The sequence below is a fragment of the Gekko japonicus genome, unplaced genomic scaffold, assembly GCF_001447785.1.
Source record: "Gekko japonicus isolate JY-2015 unplaced genomic scaffold, Gekko_japonicus_V1.1 scaffold2117, whole genome shotgun sequence".
NCBI classification, from domain to species: domain Eukaryota; kingdom Metazoa; phylum Chordata; class Lepidosauria; order Squamata; family Gekkonidae; genus Gekko; species Gekko japonicus.
In genome coordinates this window covers 140,854-168,030 of record NW_015176040.1, presented here as the reverse complement: position 1 = coordinate 168,030, position 27,177 = coordinate 140,854, and the positions used below count along the sequence as shown (strand labels likewise).

At 49.5% G+C, this 27,177-nt stretch overlaps 2 protein-coding genes across 2 annotated transcripts in view; one reads left to right on the top strand and one right to left on the bottom strand.

Annotated features, from left to right (window-relative positions):
• PRPF39 (pre-mRNA processing factor 39) overlaps positions 1 to 15,591 on the top strand; it is a 41,884-nt gene extending 26,293 nt beyond the window's left edge. Inside the window, exons 8-14 of the mRNA XM_015426654.1 lie at positions 1,482 to 1,646; positions 1,968 to 2,094; positions 6,645 to 6,913; positions 11,003 to 11,187; positions 11,604 to 11,678; positions 14,217 to 14,337; positions 14,816 to 15,591. Of these exons, the coding sequence (XP_015282140.1) occupies positions 1,482 to 1,646; positions 1,968 to 2,094; positions 6,645 to 6,913; positions 11,003 to 11,187; positions 11,604 to 11,678; positions 14,217 to 14,337; positions 14,816 to 14,872 (999 nt within the window). The 3' untranslated portion in view covers positions 14,873 to 15,591. The remainder of the gene's footprint in view (positions 1 to 1,481; positions 1,647 to 1,967; positions 2,095 to 6,644; positions 6,914 to 11,002; positions 11,188 to 11,603; positions 11,679 to 14,216; positions 14,338 to 14,815) is intronic.
• Positions 15,592 to 17,904: 2,313 nt separating this feature from the next.
• The window catches only part of FKBP3 (FK506 binding protein 3), a 12,318-nt gene continuing 3,045 nt past the window's right edge, over positions 17,905 to 27,177 (bottom strand). The window contains exons 3-7 of the mRNA XM_015426657.1: positions 26,334 to 26,441; positions 23,667 to 23,802; positions 20,253 to 20,320; positions 19,655 to 19,752; positions 17,905 to 18,150 (exon numbers count right to left, since the gene is read on the bottom strand). Coding sequence (XP_015282143.1) covers positions 18,096 to 18,150; positions 19,655 to 19,752; positions 20,253 to 20,320; positions 23,667 to 23,802; positions 26,334 to 26,441 — 465 coding nt within the window. The 3' untranslated portion in view covers positions 17,905 to 18,095. The remainder of the gene's footprint in view (positions 18,151 to 19,654; positions 19,753 to 20,252; positions 20,321 to 23,666; positions 23,803 to 26,333; positions 26,442 to 27,177) is intronic.

Here is a 27,177-nt window from a genome sequence, read left to right as displayed (position 1 = left end):
TCAGACAGGTAGAATGCCATAGACTCCACCCTCCAAACCAGCCATTTTGTCCTGGGTAACAATTGTTGCCAATCTCCAGGTGAGGGCTACAGATTACTCACAATTACAACTGCTCTTCAGGTAGCAGAGATCAGTTCCTCTGGAGAAAACAGTGGACTCTGTCATTATACCCTGCTGAGGTCACCACAGCAAATTGACACTGTTTGTCCAAAGCCAGAGCACTGCCCCAGAGCCTCTTTCTAGATCCCGTTGTATTGCTTTCACAACGGGCTTTACTGCTAGTAGAATATAAGAACATAAGAGAAGCCAATGTTGGATCAGGCCAGTGGCCCATCCAGTCCAACACTCTGTGTCACACAGTGGCCAGAAATACCAGGTGCCCTCAGGAGGTCCAGCAGTGGGGCCAGGACACTAGAAGCCCTCCCACTGTTCCCCCACCCCACCTCAAGCACCAAGAATACAGAGCATCCCTTGCCCCAGACATAAGAATATAAGAGAAGCCAATGTTGGATCAGGCCAATGGCCCATCCAGTCCAACTCTCTGTCACACAGTGGCCGAAAATACCAGGTGACATCAGGAGGTCCATCAGTGGGGCCAGGACACTAGAAGCCCTCCCACTCTTGCCCCCACCCAAGCACCAAGAATACAGAGCATCCCTTGCCCCAGACTGAGAGTTCCTACCTATACCTTGTGGCTAATGGCCACTGATGGACCTCTGCTCCATATGTTTATTTAATTCCCTCTTGAAGCTGTCCAAGCTGTGGCAGTGAATTCCAGGTGTTCTTTGGGTGAAGAAGGACTTCCTTTTATCATTGATCATTCTAGTTGCCCTTTTCTGCATTTTTTTCAATACTATAATACCCTTTTTGAGGTGTGGTGATCAGAACTGTACACAGTACACCAATGAGGTCGCACCATTGATTTATATTGATTTATATGAGTAAGCAGACGGTTCTTGCAGTGGAGTCCCCAATGGAACCAAACTGGGACTAGTGATGTTTAATTTGCGTACAAAGGTGGGTGGTACCGAGTGATTCAGGATGGTGGAAAACCAAGCAGATTGGCACAGAGCTCCAACTGAGGGTCACTGTCAGTCCGTGTTAAGCTGACTTAACGGTGACCTGGAGGGGGGTCTTCAAGGCAAGAGACATTCAGAGGTGGTTTGCCATTGCCTGCCATTCCGTCAGGTCTCTGGACTTCCTTGGTAGTTTCCCATTCAAATGCTGACCAGGGCTGAGCCTGCTGAGCTGACAAGAATGGGCTAGACTGGGCCGTCTGGTTCAGGGTAAAGGGAGATGTACAGTGGTTCACAACCCTCTCATTTTCCAAATACTCTTGAGGTTTGGAGAACTTTTGGGGATTATTAGCCAAGGACTGAAAAGACAGTGGCCAGTTCTGTAACACCCTTGCGTAGATCGGTGGATTGTGGTGTGTTGTTCAGCTGACGCGCTTCCATCCTGACAGTGTGCGTCCCTTTCAGATAAAACGGCCCTATTTCCATGTGAAACCTCTGGAGAAAACCCAGCTGAAGAATTGGAAGGAGTACTTGGACTTTGAGATTGAGAACGGGACTCACGAGCGCGTGGTGGTCCTTTTCGAGAGATGCGTGATTTCCTGTGCCCTCTATGAGGAGTTCTGGATCAAGGTACGGGGCGTCGCTCCCGAGCGCAGCTTTCCCCTTTGCAAAGATTGCTGATCAGTGACTAACCTTCTGTACTCTTGTTTGAATGTTGTTCATGTATAACTATATTTGTTGCATTAGGAGATGGTCTGCTTGCAACCAGATTTGAGAGCTGCATATGCCAACTTCGTTGCCTCTCTTCGTCCTTCCTTACAGAAACTAGTCTAATGGTTCAATAAAGGTGCTGAATGGGTTTAAACACAAGAATTTTATAGTTCTCTCAAGTATTCAGCAGCCCAGAGGAAGCTGTGAATTATTCAGTCTGTGCTCTGTCTTCAAATACAGTATGCCAAGTACATGGAGAACCACAGCATCGAAGGGGTGAGGCACGTCTACAGCCGGGCATGCACGATACACCTGTCCAAGAAGCCCATGGTGCACTTGCTCTGGGCCGCGTTTGAAGAACAGCAAGGTGAGAGGCCGGGGGAGGGGGCAGAGGAACAGTGCAGATCAGTGGCATGATTGCCACGTGACCGTTACAGGCCACTGACTACACCGTGCCCAGGCAGAGGGGGAAACTGTCAGGATCCTGGTTAAATCAGTTCTCAACACTAGTCACTTCGAAGAAAGCTAACTTTATCGAGACATTGATAGGTAGCATACTGGAGAAGAGCTATTGTTAGGACTGAAGGCGAACGCGGGAAAGTTGCAGATATATTGTGTTCAAATACAGGCACTAAAGATCAGGACCCAATCACCTGCCTGCCGGAATTTACAATCCACTACCCCCCCACACACACACACACTAAGCACCTGCTCCTCCGCCTCCCCCCTGCCAGAACGGTTGTCCCCCCCCCCCCCCAATAGACACGTAGCCTCTACAAAGCAAGAAAAACAGAATATCAGACATTTGAGAAGCCAGGACATTTGGCTCCACTAAGGTGACAAGCCCCAGGCACATCTAAGAGAGAGGGACCTCCTCTCTCAGTGGCAGGCCAGCTGTAAAATGCAGAGGGAGCCTGACAGAAACTGGCTGCTAAAAACCAAAACTACACACACACACACGTGTGTTGTAAATGCACGCTATGGCAAGGTGAACAAGGCATTTGTAAGTCTGATTAAGGTCAGTCCCCAAGACCTAGGTTCGAATCCAGAAGCACTTGATCTATTGATTAAAATACTTTTATGCCACCTTTGCAACAGATAGGGTCCACAAGGTAGCGAATGTTAGAATATTTCAACAATTAGAGGAAAACCAGTTTGGTGTAGTGGTTAGGAGCACAGACTCTACTCTGGGAGGACTGGGTTTGGTTCCCCACTCCTCCACACGCAGCTGCTGGTGTGACCTTGGGCAAGCCACAGTTCTCTCAGAGCTGTTCTCTCAAGAGCGGTCCTCGAAAGAGCTCTCTCAGCCCCACCTGCCTCACAGGGTGTCTGTTGTGGGGAGGGGAAGGGGAAGGAGATTGTAAGCTGCCCTGAGACGCCTTTGGGTAGTGAAGGGCGGGGTATAAATCCAATCTCGTCTTCTTCTAAACATACAGTTAAAATTATAAAAAGATTCAATGACATAAATACACACAGCACTAGAAACTATTACTGGGGACATGGCCGTTGAAACCAAAAGGTCAATCTCTTTCACCAGGAGGTGAAGACTTTTTTGTTTCGTCCAGCATGCCCCCAACTCATGGTTACTGGCCCTCCTTCTAGTGCAGTTTATGTGTTTGTCATTGAATTATTTTATGATTTTAACCGTATATTTAATTCCTCAAATGTATTTTAATGTTTTTTTTAATATTTTCCTCCCTGTGGACCCTGATCAGACGGAAAGGCGGCATAAAGATGTTAATACCCTCTTGAGCAGCTTGGCCTTACGAAGCCTCCTCCAGGACAAAAGTGACGTTCTCAGGAAAGGCATTCCACAGTGTCGGGGCAGGGGCATCCCTGTAGAAGCATAGTCATCGTGGCCATCTAGTCCCACCCCCCTGCTCAGTGCAGAATCAGCCTAAAGCAGGGGTGTCAAACATGCGGCCTGGGGGCCGGATCAGGCCCCCGGAGGGCTTCTATCAGGCCCTCAGTGCAATTGGCCGTCTTCTGCTTCTTCTGCTGCTGCGTCATCGTAGGTTTGCAGCTTACAGATACACACTTTTTTAATAAAAATATTTTTTAAATTTTTTCATATATGAATAAGTAATACAATTTTCAAACGATAAACAGAACAATGTACAACAACAATACCAGTATACATATGAGCAGCAATAATTACTTAAGATAATCAGGATAGTACCCAAAAAGGTTTGTATATAGTTCAGCAGCGATAAGTAATAGTGCAATGTAGGAACAGAAATACAACTTGTAAAGTACACAGCATGAACAGATAGAGGATAGTTGGAGCTAAATCACCACTGGTGAGACCTCATTTGGAATACTGTGTGCAGTTCTGGGCACCACACCTTAAAAAGGATATTATAGCTTTGGAAAAAGTGCAGAAAAGGGCAACTCGAATGATAAAAGGGTTGGAACACTTTCCCTATGAGGAAAGGTTAAAGCGCTTAGGGCTCTTTAGCTTGGAGAAAAGACGACAGGGGTGATATGATCGAGGTTTATAAGATTATGCATGGGAAAGAGCAGGTAAAGAAAGAGGTACTTTTCTCCCTTTCTCACAATACAAGAACTCGTGGGCACTCCATGAAACTGCAGAGCGGTCGGGTTAGAACGGATAAAAGGAAGTACTTCTTCACCCAAAGAGTGATTAACACATGGAATTCACTGCCACAGGAAGTGGTGGGTGCTACAAGCATGGACGGCTTCAAAAGGGAATTAGATAAGCATATGGAGCAGAGGTCCATCAGTGGCTATTAGCCACAAGGTATAGCTAGGGGCTCTGGGGCAAGTGATGCTCTGTCTTCTTGGTGCTTGGGGGGGGTCAACGGTGGGAGGGCTTCTAATGTCCTGGCCCCACTGCTGGACCTCCTGATGGCACTGGTATTTCTGGCCACTGTGTGACACAGAGTGTTGGACTGGATGGGCCTTTGGCCTGATCCAACATTGGCGTCTCTTATGTTCTTATGTTCACTGCCGAACAAAAATAGATACTCGGAGCCATTTGTGTCGTTGGGACCCTTCAGAAGAGATGAATTGTTGTTGAGTCAATAATCTAGGACTGGGACCCATTTCCCAATAAAATTAGATTGAGTCGAGTTATGAGATTTAGAATCTGATTTAATTGTGACCGCATCCATAAGGTAGTGGTTACAGATACACACCTGAACAGCAGACTCAAGATTGCAACAGCACAGACATTTCGATGCAATAATCCAGAGCAAGAGGTGTCAGTTATCAGACACTGTTAAATAAACAAAATATTGCAAGGGTGCTAATGCTTTAAGCATGCTTGTATTTTAAGTAAGAAAAACCCCTTTGTGTCCTTTATAAAGTTTATATCTACGCTACCTGGCCCGACAAGGTCTCATGTATGTCAGATCCGGCCCTCATAACACATGAGTTCGACACCCCTGGCCTGAAGCATCCTGGACAAGTGCTTGTCCAGCTGCTGTTTGAAGACGGCCAGGGAGGGGGGGAGTGGCAGTTCCTGATGTCTGCACAAGTGGGTGTAGAGGAGACGATTGGTGCCGCCACACAAGCTCACGCTGAGAGGCGGCGCTTCAGGCGTGTGGATCCCAGAATGGGAAAGGCTTTAAATGTAAGGTCCAGCAGTTTGAATTGGGCCCAGAAACAAGTAAAAGAACGCAGCGATTTAAAAGTAGGTGCAAGACGTGCAAAACATCTCGCTCCACTCCAGCTGCTACATCTTGGACCAATAGCCCTGTGTAGAGTTGATGGCAGCGGTCCAGCCTCTGGGTTGGTGAGCCATGGGCTGCCTAGGCCTGTTCTTATGCGGACATAAGAGGAGCCCTGCTGGATCAGGCCAGTGGACCATCCGGTCCAACAGGGGCCAGCGAAGAGTGAAGAGAATCTTTGTGCGAAGCGGAACGGGGGGAAGAAGCTCTGGAGGAATCTCAGTGGCTTTTCTCACAGAACCACTGGATGACCTGGAGCAAGTGGGTCCGTGGCTTGCGGCCGGGTCGGCCATCTGCCGTGCAGGCACAGGGCTCCGTGTCAAGTCCTTGGCGCCTCTCCAGTTTGGTGTCGTGGTTAAGTGCGCGGACTCCAATCTGGGAGAACCGGGTTTGATTCCCCACTCCTCCTCCACTTGCACCTGGGCTGGATGACCTTGGGCAAGCCGTAGTTCTGGTCAGAGCTGTTCTCTCAAGAGCAGTTTCTGTCAAAAGTTCTCTCAGCCCCACCGACCTCACAGGGTGTCTGCTGTGGGGAGGGGAAGGGAGAGGAGTTTGTCAGCCACTCTGAGACTCCTTTGGGTAGTGAAGGGCCATGGGGTATAAATCCAGTCTCCTCCTCCTCTTCTAAGAAGATCCAGTAGTGGGTGATGGGAAAGACCTCTGCCTGCAGCCCTGGGGCGCCGCTGCCCGTCAGAGAAGAGAAGACAAGGCTTGACCCTAAATGAACCTGTGACGGGTCTGACTCCACATCAGGGCAGCCTCGTGCCTTCAGATCTCTCAGGCTCTTACTGGGGTCTGTCTAACAGCTCCTCGTCCCTCCCGTCCAGGCCAGGTCCCCCAGAACTTGCTTGCCACCTAGCATCAACTCTCTCTCTCTCACCTGGATGCTGTTTCAGCTGGTTTTCTTTCAGTTGCTTGAACACAGCTGATAGGTTCTGGCTTCAGACAGAGATAGCTGATTCTGGAAGCTTATTCAGAGAGAGAGAGAGACAGACAGACAGACACAGGTATCTTATATACTGAGGACACCCACCAACAAAGCTTTGGGCCGATTGCATTCAGTGGTCTTCAGATTTTTAAATGCTAGGGATGTTATCTGTGTTTCGCCACCACCGAATTTAGAATGTTGGGTGGGGGACGTAGCAGAGGCTGAGGCCCCGCTCTGGACTGTGGTCCGACAGGAAAGCAGCACAGACTGAACGTTTGCTCTCCGTCACGCTTCCAGGGAATATCAACGAAGCCAGAAGAATCCTGAAGACCTTTGAGGAGAACGTTTCTGGACTGGCCATGATCCGTCTGCGCAGAGTGAGCTTGGAGCGCCGACACGGGAACCTGGAAGAGGCCGAGCACCTCCTGCAGGAGGCGGTGAGGAACTCCAAGTCGAGCTACGAGGCCTCCTTCTTCGCCGTGAAACTCGCCCGGCACCTTTTCAAAATCCAGAAGTCCCTCCTGAAGGCCCGTAAAGTGCTCCTGGAGGCCATCGACAGGGACAGGGTACGTACCTTCCGGCAGGTGTGCCGGACTTCCCTCACTGCCTCTTCTGAGCGGGTTTTCTGGGCGGCAACTGTGATGACCTGTACTGACTCTGCAGTGCACGTTGCTGTGACGTGGAGACACCAGTCCCTCTAAGCTGATGTTGCCTGCCGGGCTGGCATTCCCGGGATAGCCCCTGTGTGTGCCCCCCACCCCTCCCTCCCCCAGAGGCAGAACTGTCTGGGCGTGGCAGGGAGCTAGAGGCTACCTTTGGAAGGTCGAGTGGGCCTTCTCCTGGTTTCATGCCGCCGCCTCGGGCCAGGACGGCGCTCTCTCTCAGGACAGCCAGCCAGCTGACAGGTCAGTCTCTTCAACATCAGAGAATGTGCCGAACATTGTCCATGCTGCGTGCTGTAGGAGACCAAACCTGATGAGAATCTGAGCCTGAAAACACCCACTCCAGTTCCTTTGCACCAGCAGCAGTCTCCCTAAATAGGCATGTGGCGTCCTCTTATTAGGGAGGACTGGTTTTCCCTTTAAATGTGCACTTTGCTTTATTGAACTGGGTAGATTCGGCTGCCACCAGGAATTTAAGGATCTCCAAACCTTCTCTCTGTTCCTCTTTCTGGGAAAATAAGACCATAAGAGACACCAATGTTGGATCAGGCCAAAGACCCATCCAGTCCAACACTCTGTATCACACAGTGGCCAGAAATACCAGTGCCATCAGGAGGTCCACCAGTGGGGCCAGGACATTAGAAGCCCTCCCGCGGTTGACCCCCCCCCCCCAAGCACCCAAGTAACCCAGGGTCTAGGCTTTCCAGGGATCTATGTGGTCCTGAGGAAGGATTGAATTCCATTCTGGGATAACTTAAACAAAAGATGATTTATTGAACTAAGAACAAAATATGAGGTTGGTCATTCTGTAACTGTTTAGGATAAAGGGACTGGTAAATATGTTGTTCCAATGTATCACACACACAGCCTTTTTTCCCTTTACTGTTGTTTGTTTGACACTCAGTTCCAACATTAACAGGAGTAACTCTTTCCTTTAGAGTCGGCCACTCAGGCTAAGGACATATATACTCCTGTCTTTGAGATCTCACACAGAACTATAATAACCCTCACTGACTGAACCACAAGTGAACAAATCCAACTGACTTTCATAACTGACACACCCACACAGATTCACTTCAAAAACCCCTCCCACACTCTGTCATCCACCAATCACAGCACATTTCTCTCTCTCAATCACATCTAGTCTACTAACCACGCACTCCAACCAAGCATTTAAAGGCACACACACTCTCATAAAACAAGGAATCATTACACGGCGTCTTCAGACTTTTTGTTATTTTTGTTGTATTTGAAGAGTCTCCCTAAATATGCATCTTCAGACTGTGTTTTTGTTTGTTGGTTGGTCGGTTGATTTGAAGAGTGTTCTGAAATTTTAGGGGGAGAAAGATCTTGATGTGGTCTTTGTAACTCTGGAGAATTATGCCATAATGCTCCCCTTCCACCCCCCGGCCACGTTTCCACCTACTGGAATGGCCCCTCAAGTCAAGAGCTGTCAATGTATTCTGCTGGAAATGAGGGCCAGAAGCATTTTTTTAAAAAAAACCACGTAATGAGACTGACGTTAATGACACCTTGGGGTGCCGTTCTCCACACTCAAGGGTCGTCACAGACATGCAGTTGTCCATAGCTTTGGCCTCTGCCGCTTCTCCTTTGGGAGGTATTGCTAGTCCCTAGAGCAGGGGTGTCAAACATGTGGCCCGGGGGCCAGATGAGGCCCCCAGTGGACTTCTATCAGGCCCGCAGTGGAACTGGCGGTCTGCTGCTGCTTCTTCAAGTTCTGCTGCTGCTGCGTCATTGTAGCCAAAAAAAGAGGGGGGGGGGAAGCCAGTGTACAATGCAGGAAACAAAAAAGGACACCACTGGCAAAAAATATATAACGCACAAGCAAGTAAGCAAGTATATAACAGCAAGTATAATATAAATCAATTAAACATAAAAAGTATGATATAAATCAATAGGCCAAAGTGCAATAATAAATCATAATAGAAGCAAGTCACAGTCTTTCCATGTGTCTACTCCAGCATAGAAGCAAAATCAAAGTCCAAAGTGGAGTGCAAGTCATCAAATTTTCTGAGCCATAAAAAGCCGACGCGTAATCCGGATGCCTGTTGCCGCGTTTCGAATGATTCTTATTCAAGCATGGCTGTAATGGGACTGAATGCAAATTCAAAGCATATACAAATGAGAATGCATACAAAATATAAATATTGGAACAATACACAAGTGAGAATGCATACAGGATTAAGGGTCCTTAGCCTGCCATGTGCTGCACCTTAATTTATACCTAATATTCAGGTTGCATCAACACAGGCAGAGTTTCTTCAAGGTCATAGTGCCATTGTAAATGAATCTAGTTTCCTTGAAAATTCACCAATGGTTGCACATTATATGCAGGCAGGACATAGTGCGAATGAAATGAAGTTTATAATTTTATACTGCCAACAAAAAAAGCCCTTCCAACAACTAAATATTGAACAAATCCTTTTGCAAAAGGAAACTAGATTCATTTACAATTTAAAGACATATCCTCATGGCATGAATCAGAGCATGGATTTTACACCTTATATCAATTAATGATAGTTGCCCAAATGAAACTTAAATATGTTGTTCTAAGTGATGGCAGTTTAGTGCACTTGCTGCTTCTGGATTTTTGAGCAGGATGCATGGCACTATGACCTTGAAGAAACTTTGCCTGTGTTGATGCAGCCTGAATATTAGGTATTAATTAAGGTGCAGCACATGGCAGGCTAAGGACCCCTAATCCTCCTTGACTGACCATTCTGGCTTAGTGTATGCCAGCTTTTGAGACTGGGGTGAGTTTTCTTTGCAGCTCCTAATTTTTCAAATATTCATATCCTGTATGCATTTTCACTTGTGTATTGTTCCAGTGTATTGTTCCAATATTTATATTTTGTATGCATTCTCATTTGTATATGCTTTGAATTTGCATTCAGTCCCATTACAGCCATGCTTGAATAAGAATCATTCGAAACGCAGCAACAGGCATCCGGATTACGCGTCTTAGATCATATTTGTTATGTTTATTTGAATTATACTTGCTGTTATATACTTGCTTACTTGCTTGTGCGTTATATATTTTTTGCCAGTGGTGTCCTTTTTTGTTTCCTGCGTCATTGTAGGTCTGCAGCTAACAGATACACACCTGAACCAGCATACTCAAGATTGCAACGGCACAGGCATTTTGATGCAATCATTCAGAGCAAGAGGTGTCAGTTAAATATTGCAAGAGTGCTAATGTTTTAAGCAAGTTTTTAAGTAAAAAAACACCCCACCTTTGTGCTTGTGTCCTTTATAAACTTTATATCTCCACTACCTGGCATTACCTTTTATGACACACACGGCCCGGCCCGACAAGGTCTCATTTATGTCAGATCCGGCCCTCATAACAAACGAGTTTGACACCCCTGCCCTAGAGCAAGCGTGGGTGACTTCCTGTCTTGCTTCCAGCAATATTTGTGGTTGGGGTGTGGGTGCTGACTCAGCCCTGATCAAAGCAGTGCTGACTGGGCTGGGTAGTGATGGGGGAGGGCAGGGATTTTTGGGAAGGCTGGGCCCCCCCCCCCCCCCCCGGCGCGGATCTCTTGCTGCCCTTGCACGTCTCTTCTTGGAGGAGGTGGTTGGTGGGCAGCCAGCAAAGCAGGTTGATAGTTGTTCGTTGGTTTTGCTTTAATTGTCTTGGTAGGGAGTAGGGCTTGCCGATCTGTTGTATACACCGGGGGGGGGGGATTGCTTTGACAGCCACCAGGGAAGCCGCTGAGCTCCATGCTGACACTTCAGAATGTTTGCTATCCTGCAGCAGACAGCACGGACAATGTTTGGAGCATTCTCTGATTCTGTCGGCCAGTTGGCTGCTCATGTGAGAGGGGAGGGGGGCCCTTCTGCTCCAAGCGCAGCGCGCCCGCCTCGGTATAATAGTTGGGAAACTGGATTAGTATTGCAATAAGTGCACTTTGGTTCTGCCGATCTCAAAAGGAGTACACCGTCCAGACCTCTGTCTCTTTCTGGGTTTAGGATAACCCCAAACTGTATCTGAACTTGCTGGAAATGGAGTACAACGGAGACCTGAAGCAGAACGAAGAGAACATCATCGTCTGCTTTGACAAAGCCATCGGCGGTACATTGCCGATCAAGATGAGGATTTTGTTTTCTCAACGGAAGGTGGAATTCCTTGAAGATTTTGGTCTGGATGTGAACAAGTGAGGTTTTATCCTGATTTCATCCCAGCATTTGCAACACTGTTAGATGGAAGTGCAGGTCCCTGGGGGAGAATGCTGCTTTGGGGGGGGGGGGGTTCTCTCTGCCCAGGCCAGCAGCCAGACAGGAAGGCTCTGTAGAAGGAAACGGGGTTTGGTGTGTTCCCTCCAGTAGAAGATTCCTCTGCTGCGGGATGAGCCACACGCAACTGGAGGCTGGCTCGGTTTTCTTTGTCCTCACGAGATCCGTGTGTCCCCAGCGCTGGCCAGAGGCACATGGCTGTGCTACTTCATGGGAATTCTGGAAGTGGGAGGGGGCAAAGACGGACGAGCTAGGCCTGTGGCAGAAGCCACCCGCATTTCCAACCCCCAGCGTCTAATCTGGGGATTATGTTTTCTTTTCCCCCCACTTTGGACAGGCTTTTGGGTGCCTACGAAGAGCATCAGGCCCTCCTGAAGGAGCAAGATACTTTGAAAAGGAAAGCTGAAAATGGGTATGAGCTTTTGGTCCTTTACCAGAGGCCCTGGTTGCTCCTCGAAGGGGTCGTGGAGTTTCAAGGGCCTCGTTCTCAGTGATACAGTCAGCTTGTGTTTAGGGCGCATCGCTTCACATTGCAGGCAAGGGTCCGTTCAAAAAGAAATCCCTGTGCATAGGGAAAATAGCATATTTACTCTATTTTTCACTCAGATTCGGGGCAGATCTTATCGGGGTAGATATTTTGTTTTCTGTTTGGAAAGAAGAAATAGTGGAGAGCCACTTTGTGTGCCCATTCAGAAGGAAGGATGTTAACCAAGTAAATAAAACAGAGGAGTGGTGTGTAGGTGTGAGGAGTCTCTGTGTTGATGTGAGCCTTAAGAACATAAGAGACGCCAATGTTGGATTAGGCCAAAGGCCCATCCAGCCCCACACTCTGTATCCCACAGTGGCCAGAAATACCAGATGCCATCTGGAGGTCCAGCAGTGGGGCCAGGACATTAGAAGCCCTCCCACTGTTGACCCCCCCCCCAAGCACCAAGAAGACAGAGCATCACTTGCCCCAGAGCCCCTAGCTATACCTTGTGGCTAATAGCCACTGATGGACCTCTGCTCCATATGCTTATCTAATTCCCTTTTGAAGCCGTCCATGCTTGTAGCCGCCACCACTTCCTGTGGCAGTGAATTCCATGTGTTAATCACTCTTTGGGTGAAGAAGTACTTCCTTTTATCCGTTCTAACCCGACCGCTCTGCAGTTTCATGGAGTGCCCACGAGTTCTTGTATTGTGAGAAAGGGAGAAAAGTACCTCTTTCTTTACCTGCTCTTTCCCATGCATAATCTTATAAACCTCGATCATGTCACCCCTTAGTCGTCTTTTCTCCAAGCTAAAGAGCCCTAAGCGCTTTAACCTTTCCTCATAGGGAAAGTGTTCCAACCCTTTTATCATTCGAGTTGCCCTTTTCTGCACTTTTTCCAAAGCTATAATATCCTTTTTAAGGTGTGGTGACCAGAATTGCACACAGTATTCCAAATGAGGTCTTACCATTGATTTATATAGGGGCATTATTATATTGGCTGATCTGTTTTCAATACCCTTCCTAATAATCCCCAGCATAGCATTGGCCTTCTTTATTGCAGTCACACACTGTCTCGACATTTTCAGTGAGTTATCTACTACAACTCCAAGATCTCTCTCTTGCTCAGTCTCTGCCAGTTCAGACCCCATCAATGTGTATTTATATTTAGGATTTTTGGCTCCAATGTGCATCACCTTGCACTTGGCCACATTGAACCCCATTTGCCATGTTGACGCCCACTTGCCCATCCTTGCCCGATCCCTTTGGAGTGCCTCACAATCCTTACTGGTTTTCACCACCCCGAACAACTTCGTATCATCCGCAAATTTAGCCACTTCACTGCTTACTCCCAACTCCTTCTTTCTGCAGCTTGAATTGGTACATTCCAGACCCAAATTGGTTTATTGCTTTAGCCATCTTGGAACTAAAAGTTCTTTAACAATCCAGCTCTGGTTTAAACAAGTGCTTGGGGGAGACTCTTGTTGAGAAGCGAAAGCTTTATAAATACAAAGCTGAAATGTTCTCTGAAACACTGGGAGTCTGTGAGGTTTTAGTGGCTACGCGTTTCCCCTCCCGTTCTAGTCTTTGCAGAAATCCGTGCCATTGCAGCGGATTCCAGGGCGTAAGGCCTGGCTTCCCTTCTGTCAGGATCCACAGCAAAACAACGAAGTACATGCTTCCAGGAAGGTTTTACTTTTATTGAAAAGCCATAGATGTAATAACATGAACACTGTTAGGAATGGTGGGTTACCTATGCGCATAATAGGATATAGGGCATTCGTATGCACCCCCCCCCCAGCTCTACCCAATTAGATGGACTCCTGCGCGCGGGCATTTGTCTTATTCTCTAACGGCCGCAAAGCTGGGAACGAAAGAAGTTCCCACGAAAGCTAGACACCACCAACCTCTCCAGTAACCTTGGCAGATAAGTGTTACAGCTTTGAAGCAATTAAGCGCATGGGAAGGAATGCACAGCAATTAGAAACACACACCCCACTCATGGCAGCTTCAGCTGACACCTTCCAAAAGAGCGAGAGCAGAGAGCCTGCCGTGGACTGTGTCTCCCCGCTGGTCCCAGGGAGGCAAGGCCCAGATAGTTGGCTTGTGTCGCCATATGCTGTCTCTCTCAGCACAAGCCACCGTTGCGGCCCCTGAGAAGTGACCGTTTGAGAAGACCCGAGGGTGGCTTGCAAGCCAAGCCCTCCCTGCAAACTCCCAGTTCAGAGGCGTGTTTGCATCGGTGAGGGACTGGGCTCACCTAAGCAGAAAGGCTCTTCTAAGAGAAATCCACCTTGTGGGCTTCGACGCGTGGTTCCCCAAGGTAATCCCAAACGGAATGCCGTGGGTGTTTCCTCCGCCATCTCCCGAAGTGCCTGCAGTGTTTTGACAACCAGACTCCTTAGGCACGAGTATGCTTTGCAGCAGACAGCCTCCGATCCCAGCCTTGCCCGATAACAGGACGTGCACTTCATCTTCCAGGTGCGAGGAGCCGGACGAGAAGAGGAGTCACGCCGAGGAGGCAGCTCTCGCAGCAGGGCAGATGACAGACGGAGACCTGCAAGCCAGCCAGGCGGCCTACAATTACAACGCCTGGTACCAGGTGAGCGGGCATCTCTGCCAGCTTGCTCCCTGCCTGAACTTCATCGCACGGTGGTGGGGACCAGCTGCCCTAGAGACAAGTCCCCGTCAGTGTTCCCTCTAAGCTGAGTTGGTGTGAGCCAGCTCAAGTCTTTTTAGCCTCCGGATCAGATATTTTTGTCTTAGCTCGGGAAGGATGGGTCCAGAGTAAGCTAGTTTATGCAGTAGCCAGATCGGTCGCTCACAACTTGAATGCCGGTAGCTCACAAAGTAGAACTTTTGCTCACAAGACTCCACAGCTTAGGAGCATTGGTCCCTGTGGCGGAGCAGCCCAGCGCTGGGTGTGTGCGTGCAGTGTCAAGCCTCAGGCTATTCCAATTACCTCCTTTGCAGTGTTAAGGATTACTTGGATGGGGGGGGGGGAAGCATCTATGTCTTCTGGAAGAGCTGTTTTTGCCGTGTGCCTTCACTAACATTTCCTTCTCCCTCCTTCCCTCTAGTACAACTACCCAAATGCATGGAATTACGGACAATATTATCAGTCCTCTTCGACCTGAGCAGAAGACCGGTGTGTCAGCAGAAATGGGCCATGGAAGTAACTTTTTTAAAAAAAAAAACAATAAGGGATGTGAACAAAACTTTCTCGTGCTCCTCCTGTCTCCCTTTGCATGTGCAATGAGCTGATGTCCACAGGGTACACGTGGCAAAACTTTTGTGTGTTCATTGGTATCTTGCTGTACTCTTAGTTGACCAGAACCTCAACCGTTTCCCACCCCTCCTCAAGTTATCAAGAAATTTATACGGAGAAATGTGCCGAGTTAAGTGTCCTGTTGGGAATTTTCAGCAGCAGCAGCTCCCTGACATTTTTTGATAAAGCCCCGGTCAAAGTTTGTCCCGGTGGGGATGGAGAGAGCGACCCCTGGGCTCACGTGTGGCGAATGATGCTCTTTTTGATCTTTCCCCCACAGAGGCCAGGTGCCTACAAACACTTCCAAAATGTCCCTCCTGTCCCATATTTGGTTGTCTGTCAGTTTACAGTGGCCACAACTGAAAGCTGTGAGTTGTTGTTATTAATTTTTTTTTTTTTTAAAGAAGGCATGAAAAGGGGGGAGCTGTGAAATGCCGGCAGGGCCTCCCTTCGGATTGAAATGACTGAAATGAAGTGTCGCTGAAACCATGCCGTGTTTGGGGTGGATTTTTGTATTGAATTTTCATTGTACAAGTTTAGAACTTCGTTTGATTAAAGTGTCTTTTTTAATAAAACCATACTGTGTACACTGCGGCTGCTGCAGAGTGGTTCTTACCGAGGGGGGCCAAGGAAACTACAGCCTCTCCGGATTATCATTCGTGCTCTCTGTGCCCCCCTGCGTAGGGCAGCAAGCCCTTAGAAGGGAGCCTGCTTGCAGAACAAACCACGTTCCCTCTTCTGCCCCCCCCCACCTCCTTACACACCTCTTCTGGATTGAGAGCCAGGATTCAAAATGATCTCAATAGGCCGGAGCAGTGGGCTGAGACAAATAAAATGAATTTCAATAGAGAGAAGTGCAAAGTCCTACACTTAGGTACAAAAATCCAAAGGCACAGATATAGAATGGGAGGGACTTGGCTTGACAGCAGCACATGTGAAAGGGATGTAGGTGTTTTGGTTGATCACAAGCTAAACGTGAGCCTGCAGTGCGATGTGGCTGCGAAGAAAGCGAATGCAATCTTCGGATGCATTAACAGAAGCAATCGTGTCCAGATTGCGGGAGGTGGTAGTTCTGCTCTGTTCTGCTATGGTTTGGCCTCACCTGGAGTCCTGTGTCCAGTTCTGGGCACCACATTTGAGGAAGGATGTTGACAAGCTAGAGCGTGTCCAGAAGAGGGCAATCAGGATGGTGAGAGGGTCGGAATCCAAGTCTTATGAGGAAAGGCTGAAAGAGTTGGGTATGTTTAGCCTGGGAAAGAGAAGGCTTAGAGGGGACACGATTGCAGTCTTCAAGTATCTGAAGGGCTGTCATGTAGACGATGGAGCAGATCTATTCCCTCTTGCTCCAGATCACAAGACTAGATCTAATGGGTGGAAATTACAAGGGAGTCGATATACCGGCTAAATATCAGGAGAAACATCCTAACTGTAAGAGTGGTTGAGCAGTGGAACAGACTGCCTCGGGAGGTGGTGGAGGCTCCTTCGCTGGACGTTTTCAAGCGGAGGCTGGAGGACCCTCTTTCGGGTATGTTGGGCTGTCTTTCGGCTCTGCTCCTGCAGAGTGCAGGGGGTTGGACTAGATGACCTGCAACTGTGAGGTCCCTTCCAACTCTCACATTCTATGATTCTATGATCTCTTCTCCAGCTGCCTTTCGGGGGGGGGATGGTTCCCCCACAGAGGCTGGCCACTATCAAAGTTTAAGGGGGGGGGGGAGGACCTGACCTCAGAGCTTCACTTCAGTCGTGGCGGGGCTTGCTTGAAACTGTCCCCCACTAGACAGAAGGGCAGGGGATCAGGACTCAGGAGAATGATCCTCATGAGACAGAATGAACATTGACATCTTTCCAGAGGGATGAGTTCCACGCCATCTGCAGAATGCCACTGCGCTCTCTTGCCCACCACGCCCCCCCCAAGCTTGGAATAAGAGAAGAAGAGATTGGATTTGTACCCCATGGCCCTTCACTTGGGAGTCTCAGAGCGGCTTACAAACTCCTTTCCCTTCCCCTCCCCACAACAGACACCCTGTGAGCAGTGTTCCCTCTAAGCTGAGTGAGTGTGAGCTAGCTCACAGTTTTTTAGCCTCCGGCTCACACATTTATGTCTTGGCTCAGAGAGGAGGGCTCCGGAGCCAACTAATTTATACAGAAGCCAAATTGCTCACAACTTGAACGCCCGTAGCTCACAAAGTAGAATATTTGCTCACAAGACTCCACAGCTAAGAAGGAGGTGGGGCTGAGAGAGCTCTTTCAAGGACAGCGCTGCCAGAACTTTGGCTTGTCCAAGGTCACGCCAGCAGCTGCAAGTGGAGGAGTGGGGAATCAAACCCGGTTCTCCCAGATTAGAGTCCGCGCGCTCCTAACCACTGCACCAAACTGGCTCAATATTGCGATCAACTAGGCCGCCTTCTCAAACGCCTGGGCCCTGCAAAGACAGGCAGATGGTAAAGAAGGGCTGCCCCCAACTTCAGGGCCTTAGTACCAGTTTCCTGGTCCTTTTTGCATCAGCATTCACCACTTTTGGGGAGAAAATGGATGAGGCCTTTGTCAGGCAGGGGATATTATTGGGTTTCCAAAGACAGAATTTCCTCTGGTGTCAGAGAATCAGGTCTCCTCAGCATCCGGGCTTGTAGTTCCACCCCCCTCAACAGTGCTTCCTTTTTTAGTCCCCTTTTGTGAAACAAGGAGGGAGATAATGTGTTCTTCTGACAGCCCTCCCTACCCCACCTCAGAATTTCAAAGGTGCCCACAGCCACCAAAAAGCTGGGGACCCCTTCTACACCATCCTTCATTTTTCCTCTGACGCGCCATTTAAACGGTGTTCCAGGCACCGGGACCGCAAGGACCCCGCCCTGCCCACGACGAGCAGACCTCAGGAACAGCATCACACCAGGCAGTGGGACTTCCTGCAGGGGAGACTTTTTATGACATTCGGTAGAACAAAGCAGCAACAAAAGGCAGACCCCCCCCCCCCCCCCAGGAAGTCTTCAGACTGGCTTTGTAGCAACTGGATCGGGGGATCACAAGGCCACCATAGTATTCCCTGGACACAAATTGTCACAGCCGTCCAGTCTTGGAAGAAGAAGAGAGTCCCGTCATTCAATATCCACCAATTCGACTTCGAAAAAAAGTTTTGCATTTGGTGGAATCCTGAAAGGGGGGGGGGAGTTAAGGAATTTTCCATCAGCACAGCGGGCACCCTTTGCCTCCCCCTGCCCCCCCTTGAAGCCAAGATCTCGGGAAGACACAAGAAGAGAAGAGGAGGCTGGATTTATACCCCGCCCTTGAGCGGTTTACAGTCTCCTTTCCCTTCCCCTCCCCACAACAGACACCCTCTGTGAGGTAGGCGGGGCTGAGAGAGCTTGGACAGAAATGGCTCTTTTTCCAAGAACAGCTCTTGTCAGAACTACGGCTTGCCCAAGGTCATCCAGCAGCTGCAGGTAGAGGCGTGGGGAATCAAACCCGGTTCTCCCAGATTACAGTCCGCGCACTTAACCACGACACCAAACTGGCTGCCTTCTGTCGAATCAGACCCTCAGTCCCTCAAGGTCAGTACTCTCTACTCAGACTGGCAGCGGGTCTCAGGCAGAGGTCTTTTGCATCACCTCCTGCTTGGTTCTTTTAACTGGAGATGCCGGGGATTGAACCAGGGACCTTCTGCATACTGAGTAGACGCTCTTTCACTGAGCCACAGCTCCCCCTCCCCCAAGCACACAGGAAGCTGCCTTAGGACCATGAAGGTCAGTACTGTGTACTCAAGAAGAAGAAGAAGAAGAGATTGGATTTATACCCCGCCCTTCACTTGGAGTCTCAGAGCGGCTTACAAACTCCTTTCCCTTCCCCTCCCCACAACAGACACCCTGTGAGGTGGGTGGGGCTGAGAGAGCTCTGACACAAATGGCCCTTTTTCAAGGACAGCTGTGCCAGAGCTTGTGACTGACCCAAGGTCACATCAGCGGGTGCAAGTGGAGGAGTGGGGAATCGAACCCGGTTCTCCCAGATTAGAGTCCGCACACTTAACCACTACACCAAACTGGCTCAAGACTGGCAGCGGCTCTCCAGGGTCTCAGGCGGAGGTCTTTCATACCACCTCCTGCCTGGTCCTTTTTAACTGGAGATGCTGCCGGGGATTGAACCTGGGACCTTCTGCATGCCAAGCAGAAGCTCTTCCACTGAGCCACGGCCCCTCTTGACAGCTCTCCAGGGTCTCAGGCGGAGGTCTTCCCCATCACCTCCTGCCTGGTCCTTTATAACTGGAGATGCTGCCGGGGACTGAACCTGGAACCTTCTGCATGCCAAGCAGAGGCTCTGCCACTGAGCCACAGCCCCTCTTTACAGCTCTCCAGGGTCTCAGGCGGAGGTCTTTCCCATCCCCTCCTGCCTGGTCCTTTTTAACTGGAGATGCTGCTGGGGACTGAACCTGGAACCTTCTGCATGCCAAGCAGAGGCTCTGCCACTGAGCCACAGCCCCTCTTTACAGCTCTCCAGGGTCTCAGGCGGAGGTCTTTCCCATCCCCTCCTGCCTGGTCCTTTTTAACTGGAGATGCTGCTGGGGACTGAACCTGGGGCCTCCTGCATGCCGAGCAGAGGCTCTTCCCGAGCCACACGCCTCCCCTTGGTTCTGTCTCCCGAAAGTGATTTCCGTTAAGGATACTTGGCGTCTGGTTGCCCTTTCTTCCCGTAAGCCCATTCGGGTTCGATTTCCAGCTGAGCCTTCTCTCCTTTGCTCATGGTCAGCAGAGCTTCATCCCACTGGGGGGGGGGGGGGGAGAAAAAAAACCACAAGAAGAGCCTGAGATCGGGGCAGGGCCCCCCCCCCCCGGCGGACGGGGCTTTGTGCAAACCTGGGGACAGGAGCAAGGGCCTTTTGCTGCCCCACAGTTAAGGAAGCCCTTTGTCAAAGCTTTGCCGGGGCAGACCTCAGCACCTTCCGCCAGCAGGCCAAGACCTTTGTCTCGATCAGCATGAAGCTGCCTCGGACCCTGTTCTGGAAGCGACGTTATGACTTTCCAGAGCAGCTGCCCTGTTCATCCGTCGCAGCAGACACAGGCAGGGATCTGTGGCACCTTTCCTTACTCTAGCACAAGGTCCCACCCACTAGAGCCCAGCTCCTCTTGACCACTGTGGGGGAGGAGGTGGGGGAGGGCACAGGCGTTAGCAGCTGCCCGGGAAAAGGCACGACCAGCAGGGGAAAAGAGTCGAGAGAGTGACAGGCGGTGCTCTGGCCGCACCTGCCCCCGCAGCATACTCACGCCTCGGATCACTTTTCCCACACCGACTTTGAAGCTCAGCGGCTTCGACGCTTTCTTCTTCTTGGAACCTGAAAAGGAGAGTTTGCTCTTGAGTGTGTCCAGATGAAGCCCACGGGGTGAAACTGCCTGGCGCTCCTCTCGCTCCGGCCTCCGCCCACTCGGATCCAAGCGGTGGCCAGAGAAGCAGGCAGCCATGCCTGTCACTTTCCCCAAAGGGCTCCCCCAGGTTCTCTCGGTGCCAAAAGTTAGTTTCTGGGTGAAGGCCGAGCCTCCGGCACAGACCAATTCCGTTTACTGCATTTGGTTTCAAAAGGAATCCTGGTCGTACCCTCTTTTGTGAGCTTGGTGGGTACAAACCCACACCTTTGGGGCAAACCCAGCTGAAATGCAAGGGCGCTGCTGCCCAAACCCCGGTCATCTCAGTGGGCCTTGCACTAGATTATTAGGCTGACGGTTCCGCCTTCACTCTGCCCACCGCTGATGTTGAGAGAGTGAAACTGTGTGCAGTTCTGGTCACCACACCTCAAAAAGGATATTATAGCTTTGGAAAAAGTACAGAAAAGGGCAACTCGAATGATCAAAGGGTTGGAACACTTTCCCTACGAGGAAAAGTTAAAGCGCTTAGGGCTCTTTAGCTTGGAGAAAAGACGACTGAAGGGTGACATGATCGAGGTTTATAAGATCATGCATGGGATAGAGCAGGTAGAGAAAGAGGTACTTTCCCCCCTTTCTCACAATACAAGAACTTGTGGGCACTCCATGAAATTGCTGAGCGGTCGGGTGAGAACGGATAAAAGGAAGTCCTTCTTCACCCAAAGAGTGATGAACACTTGGAATTCACTGCCACAGGAAGGGGTGGCAGCTACAAGCATGGACGGCTTCAAAAGGGAATTAGATAAGCAAATGGAGCAGAGGTCCATCAGTGGCTCTTAGCCACAAGGTATAGATAGGGTCTCCGGGGCAAGGGATGCTCTGTCTTCTTGGTGCTTGGGGGGGGGGGGTTAATAGTGGGAGGGCTTCTAATGTCCTGGCCCCACTGGTGGGCCTCCTGATGGCCCCTGGTATTTCTGGCCACTGTGTGATACAGTGTTGAACTGGATGGGCCTTTAGCCTGATCCAAACATCGGCGTCTCTTATGTTTGGTGTTGTGGTTAAGTGTGTGGACTCTAATCTGGGAGAACCGGGTTTGATTCCCCACTCCTCCTCCACTTGCACCTGGCTGGATGACCTTGGGCAAGCCGTAGTTCTGATAAGAGCTGTCCTTGAAAAAGAGCAGTTTGTGTCAGAGCTCTCTCAGCCCCACCCACCTCACAGGGTGTCTGTTGTGGGGAGGGGGAGGGAAAGGAGTTTGTAAGCCGCTCTGAGACACCTTTGGGTAGTGAAGGGCCATGGGGTATAAATCCAATCTCTTCTTCTTATTATTATGTTCTTATGATTACCGTGCATTTATCCATATCCAGTGGAATGGGCTGCCTAGGGAGGTGCTGAGCTCCCCCTCTCTGGCAGTCTTCAAGCAGCGGCTGGAGAAACCCTTGTCAGGGATGCTCTGGGTTGATCCTGCACTGAGGAGGGGGCTGGACTAGATGGCCTGCAGGGGCCCTCCCAACTCTGTTGTGATTCTAGGATTCTAACCTGGGTCTTTCAGATCCTAGCCCCCCCCCCACTGCTCTAACCACTACACCACACTGACAAACATCACCAACCCTTCCTCCCTTTCAGCTCTATTTCATACCTGAATTTTGCATCCTTTGCTTTGGAGAAGAAGAGATTGGATTTATACCCCGCCCTTCACTACCCGAAGGAGTCTCAGAGCGGCTTACAAACTCCTTTCCCTTCCCCTCCCCACAACAGACACCCTGTGAGGTGGGTGGGGCTGAGAGAGAAGAAGAGATTGGATTTATACCCCATAGCCCTTCACTCCCCAAGGGAGTCTCAGAGCGGCTTACAAACTCATTTCCCTTCCCCACAACAGACGCCTGTGAGGTAGGTGGGGTTGAGAGAGCTCTCTTGAGAAATGCCCTTGAGAGAACAGCTCTGACAGAACTACGGCTTGCCCAAGGTCATCCAGCAGCTGCAAGTGGAGGAGGAGTGGGCGAATCAAACCCGGTTCTCCCAGATCAGAGTCCGCGCACTTAACCACGACACCAAACTGGCTCTCTCAACCAAGTGCTTTCAAGCAACACAGCCTAGGCTAGGGTTGCCAACCTCCAGGCGGTGGCTGGAAATCTCCTGCTATTACAACTGATCTCCACGTGACAGTGATCGGATCCACTGGAGGAGATGGCTGCTTTGGCAGGCGGACTGTATGGCATTACACCCCATTGAGCTTCCTCCCCCTCCTCAAACCCTGGCCTGTTGAGGCCTGTTGAGGTTCCCCCCCCCCCCCCCAATATCCAGATATTTCCTGGCCCAGAGTTGCCTAGGAGCATGGCCTACTTCACAATGTTCCACGTGCAGCCCTTGAACACTCGCAGCTGAATGTGCAGACACATGCCCCAGGAGAGCGAGGAGTTTGCACAAATTCTCTGTGACGCGAGGCTATAATGCTGCACTGGATAAAGAACTGGATAACGAAAGTGGCAAGAACACCAAAAGATCAGGAGCAATTCTTACCAAAGCATTTCTGAGTTCCGGTTCCGGTCAGCTATTTGAAGGACGCTCAGAGATAAGCACTCGGCTTTTTGGCAAGGTTTTTTAAAGTTATTTTATCTCCTACAAGTTTGTTGTGCTCAGCTATTAGCCTTCCTTATAAACTGTGTGTGTTTTAATGAACTGTATTTAGTTGAGCCAAAGATTGGAAAGACTTTTACAGCTTTTTTGTCGGGTTAAGCTTCCTGCTCAGCGTCTAGCTTCTATCGTGCCTTTGAACTTTTTCTCAAATAGCCTCTGAAAGCATTTCTACAGATTGCAGAAGAACACAGTCTGACAGACGCACGGAGGACCAGGAATATGACTAAGAAAGACTACGCTTTTTATCCCTCAAGACACAAGTCCTGCTCTAGAAGAGAGAGGGCGTGGATCACGGCAACAATGGCAGCCAGATTTGCTGGAGGCGGAAATCTTACCCAATACTTTTGCGGATCATAACCCCGCACTTTTGGCGTTTAACACACACACGTACCTTACAAGGTCCCTTGACCTTAAATTATATAGACTGAAGATGGGAGTTGAGCTCACTTCAGTGCTAAACAGCTGACTGGATTCCTCAAGGGCACAGAAGCCACTGAGAATGTCCTCAGAGTAGCCTCCACCGGCGTGAGTCATGCAATGGCGCAGCCTGACGGGACTCCTGTGACTCTCACAACAGCACAGGCAGGGAGGCACTCCTGGTGCAGCAACGGGGCTTGAGTCTGGTCTGCCCGAGCCCTTCCCCTCCCCACGCCCTTAGCGCCTCCGCGCTCTCCAAACACTCACCTGCCTGAATATTCGTATCGAAGACCGTTCCATCTTGCAGCTTTCCCGTATACCAGCAGTGGACAACGTCGCCCTTTTTTGGAAAGTTGACTTTATCCCCCTTCTTCAGGATCGACTTTGTATACCTGGGGGGGCCCTGGGCCAGAACGAGAGCAGAAACACAGCTGGGTGGCCTCCTCCTCTCACCGCCCTAAATCACACCGCCCTCAGCTGTGCTCACAAAAGGGAATTTCCATATCTCTCTCGTCCCTCCGCGGTCTGCCATGCCTCCTGCCCCTGTCACGGCTCAGGTGGGGTCTCACCTGACGCTGCCACCACTCTGGATTTAGGATCCCTTGAGAAGGCCCAGAGCACCCTCCCAAGACCTTCAGACCTCCCTTTAGGCCGAATAACAGGCGTGAGGACCAGGCAGAGTGAAACAAGGAAAAGGTTTATTTTATAGGAGGTCAAACAACAAGGTGCAGAATCATAACAGTAAGTGGGTGAAAAGAAATCAAATGCCCTAACGCGTCTAAATATATACTGTCCCTAGCTCACTATCTCAAGCGGCCTTAGACTACTCAGGATGAGGGTTTTTTCCCCTGCAGCAGCCTTCCTTCTGGCTCTGCCCTCTGGGAAGAAGAACAGCTTCTGCTCTGGCACCAGCCCTTTTGTTCCCCAGCCCTCTTCTTCCCTATTGGTCCATTTTGGCTCCAAAACCTCTCAGGGGCTTCTGGGAGTTGTAGGCCCGGCCTCACCTACTGCTAGCCAGGCCTCCTGGGCCTAGTAGGCCTCTGATGGCACAGCCCGGATCATGGCAGCCCCCCACAATTCTGTTTTCAGGAGTCAGTGGATCCCTGGGAACCACTCTGGGGCGGATGCGTGCCACGGGAGGCGAGGAATATCCAGCAATTGCCTCCCGCACCACGGGGCGAGCCAGCAATCCCAGCACCATCTGCCCCAGCACGGCCAATGGGGAGACCAAGTCAGTACAGGCGCAGGGGATTTTCGCTGCAAAGTGTCCAGGAAACTGGTCCCAGCAGGTCACCTGGCAGTCCAGCGCCTCTGGCAGGTCGGTTCCAAACAGGCATCTCTCTGACCACCCAGAAAAGCTCCCCTGGCCTACACGGCACAGATGCTCTCGCTGCAGAAAAGCACCGTTTCTTTGCTGCTACAGAACAAGCTTTAAAATGAGCTCCAGTCCTTGTTTTGTTGGATTGGCCACGTCTTCCCCTGCTGTTGCTCCAGCTATCTCCCTCGCCTTCTCACAGCCCACAACTCCTCAATATACCAAGAGAGGGCACCTACGGGCACCTACGTCAACCGCCCCAGGCCATTTCCACATCCCACCGGTCAACCAGTGCATTGACAGGAATAGCAGGAAAACCCACAGGAACCATTAGCAAATCGCTTGGCTCTATCTGGCTGCAGGGGTGGATCATCTTTAGTCTGTAGCAGTAGAAAAGAGCCAGAGTCCAGTAGCACCTTAAAGACTAACAAAATTTGTCACAGGGTGTGAGCTTTCGTGAGTCACGGCTCACTTCTTCAGAAACCATCCGAAGTGATCAGTGACGCATGAAAGCCACAAATGTTGTTGGCCTTTAAAGTAGTGCTGGACTCTCACTCTTTTATATTGGTATCCCTGTAAGTCTGAACTACAGCATACTGCAGCAGCTGAACACCAAAGCTGACCACGAAGAGAAAGTGGGAAAACTTGTCTTTGGACAGAATGCAAAAATAGCCAACTTTCAGCAATAGAACGATTAAAGCTACAAATGAAGACATTTCCAAAATCGCTTCCTTCTAGCAACCACGAAGCATGTAGTGTGAGAGCTGCCAAACTGCGGCAACTGCATGATCGTAGACAGAAAAGTGTCATTTTAGGGACCAAATTACGAGAGAAAACACCAGTAATCAGCCCAATAACCCACAGCGACTTGTCATTTTAAGAAAACCCAAGTGAATTTAACCAACTTGTTGGATCAGACGGCACGCACTTCTAGACCAGGTGCCTAGAGGTATACCATTTTTTTCCATTAAAAAAAATAAATAAACCAACAACCCCCCCCATACATTAGTTTTGTATCACTTTTTAAATTTGTTTTTTCAATCCACGGTGAAATAGAACAAAAGCTTAAACATCTGGAATTATAAATCTTTTTTTAAAAAATGCAAGTATACATACACAACTGCATATAATATGCAGACTTCTGAAACAGAATAAACGGTTCCAAAATAGCAGCTAATGCTGCTTTAGCCTGTCTTCCAACCTTTAAACACATGCATTCTGCCAATTTGGCCAATTTCCAGAACCTTTTTATTAATCCACTCCCTTCTGCTACAATCCACTCCCTTCTGCTATAATCGTTTTTGCAACCGTTAACAGGGTAAGTTAATTCTGATTTAGTAATAAACGGTGTCAAGAATGTCTCTGGAGAGACGACATGTACATTTTCTAAATAAATGATGCTAGCACAAACTCAAGACATTCAAGACTTTCTCCACATCACCGCCTCAGGGACCCAGTGGCATGGAGGAGAATGCACTGTGCGAGCTGGGACTTCCATGCACATTTTGCAGTGGGGGAGATTCCAATGCAGCCCCACCTGTTCACCTCCTCTTACCCCAGCCGTGTTGCCACAGTCATCCTGCCCAAAGATCTCAAAGCTTGACCAGAGACCAACCTACCTCACTGATGGCTTCCTCAGGCTTTGCCTCTTTGGGCTTGTCTTCATCAAGCTTGACATTTTTCACCTCCTCCGTCACGTGTTCTGCACTCTCGGTGCCCTTAAAGCTCTACAAAGAAAACATCAATCCGTGAGACAATCAACTCAGGAACTCCAGATAGTACAGAATGCCACAGCCCCGCTGGTGGACCTCCTGGTGGCCCCTGGTGGTTTTGGCCACAGTGTGACACAGAGTGTTGGACTGGGTGGGCCATTGGCCTGATCCGTGGTTTCTGTGATATTCTTATGTCTGGGGCAGTTTTGTTTTTGCATGTGGGTGGGTATACTGGCACTTAGGTTTCACTAGGCCTCGAAGCATTGGAAGAAAATACAGAGCAACAAAAAGGACCTGAAAGTATATACTTAATTTTAAAAGATAAGAGTTTTCATTTATCTGATTCCAGAAAACGGAATCATTTAGCTACATTAGTTTATCTTTATAACCTTTGTGTAAATAATAATTTAATTACTACTAATCTGGTTCTTTACTTCCCCCTACCCACTCACAATAATTGTTTGGATACACTATATTTTTAATATGCTAGTTGTGATAATTTCATGCCAAGTAAAATTGTCCATAGTCCTAAAGTAACAGAATGACTTTCAATCTGGAAAAGAGAGAAAAAAGTGCTAATGTAGCATTTTTTTTTTCAATTTTTCTGAAAATTTCCATGTTTTTCTGGGAAAAAAAACCTGGTTTTTTTTCCGAGCTTCAAAATTTCCAGAAACTTTATATCTCTAGTCTTTATATCAGATATAATGCAGCCTTAGAGAGAGAGAGAGAGAGAGAGAGAGAGAGAGAGAGA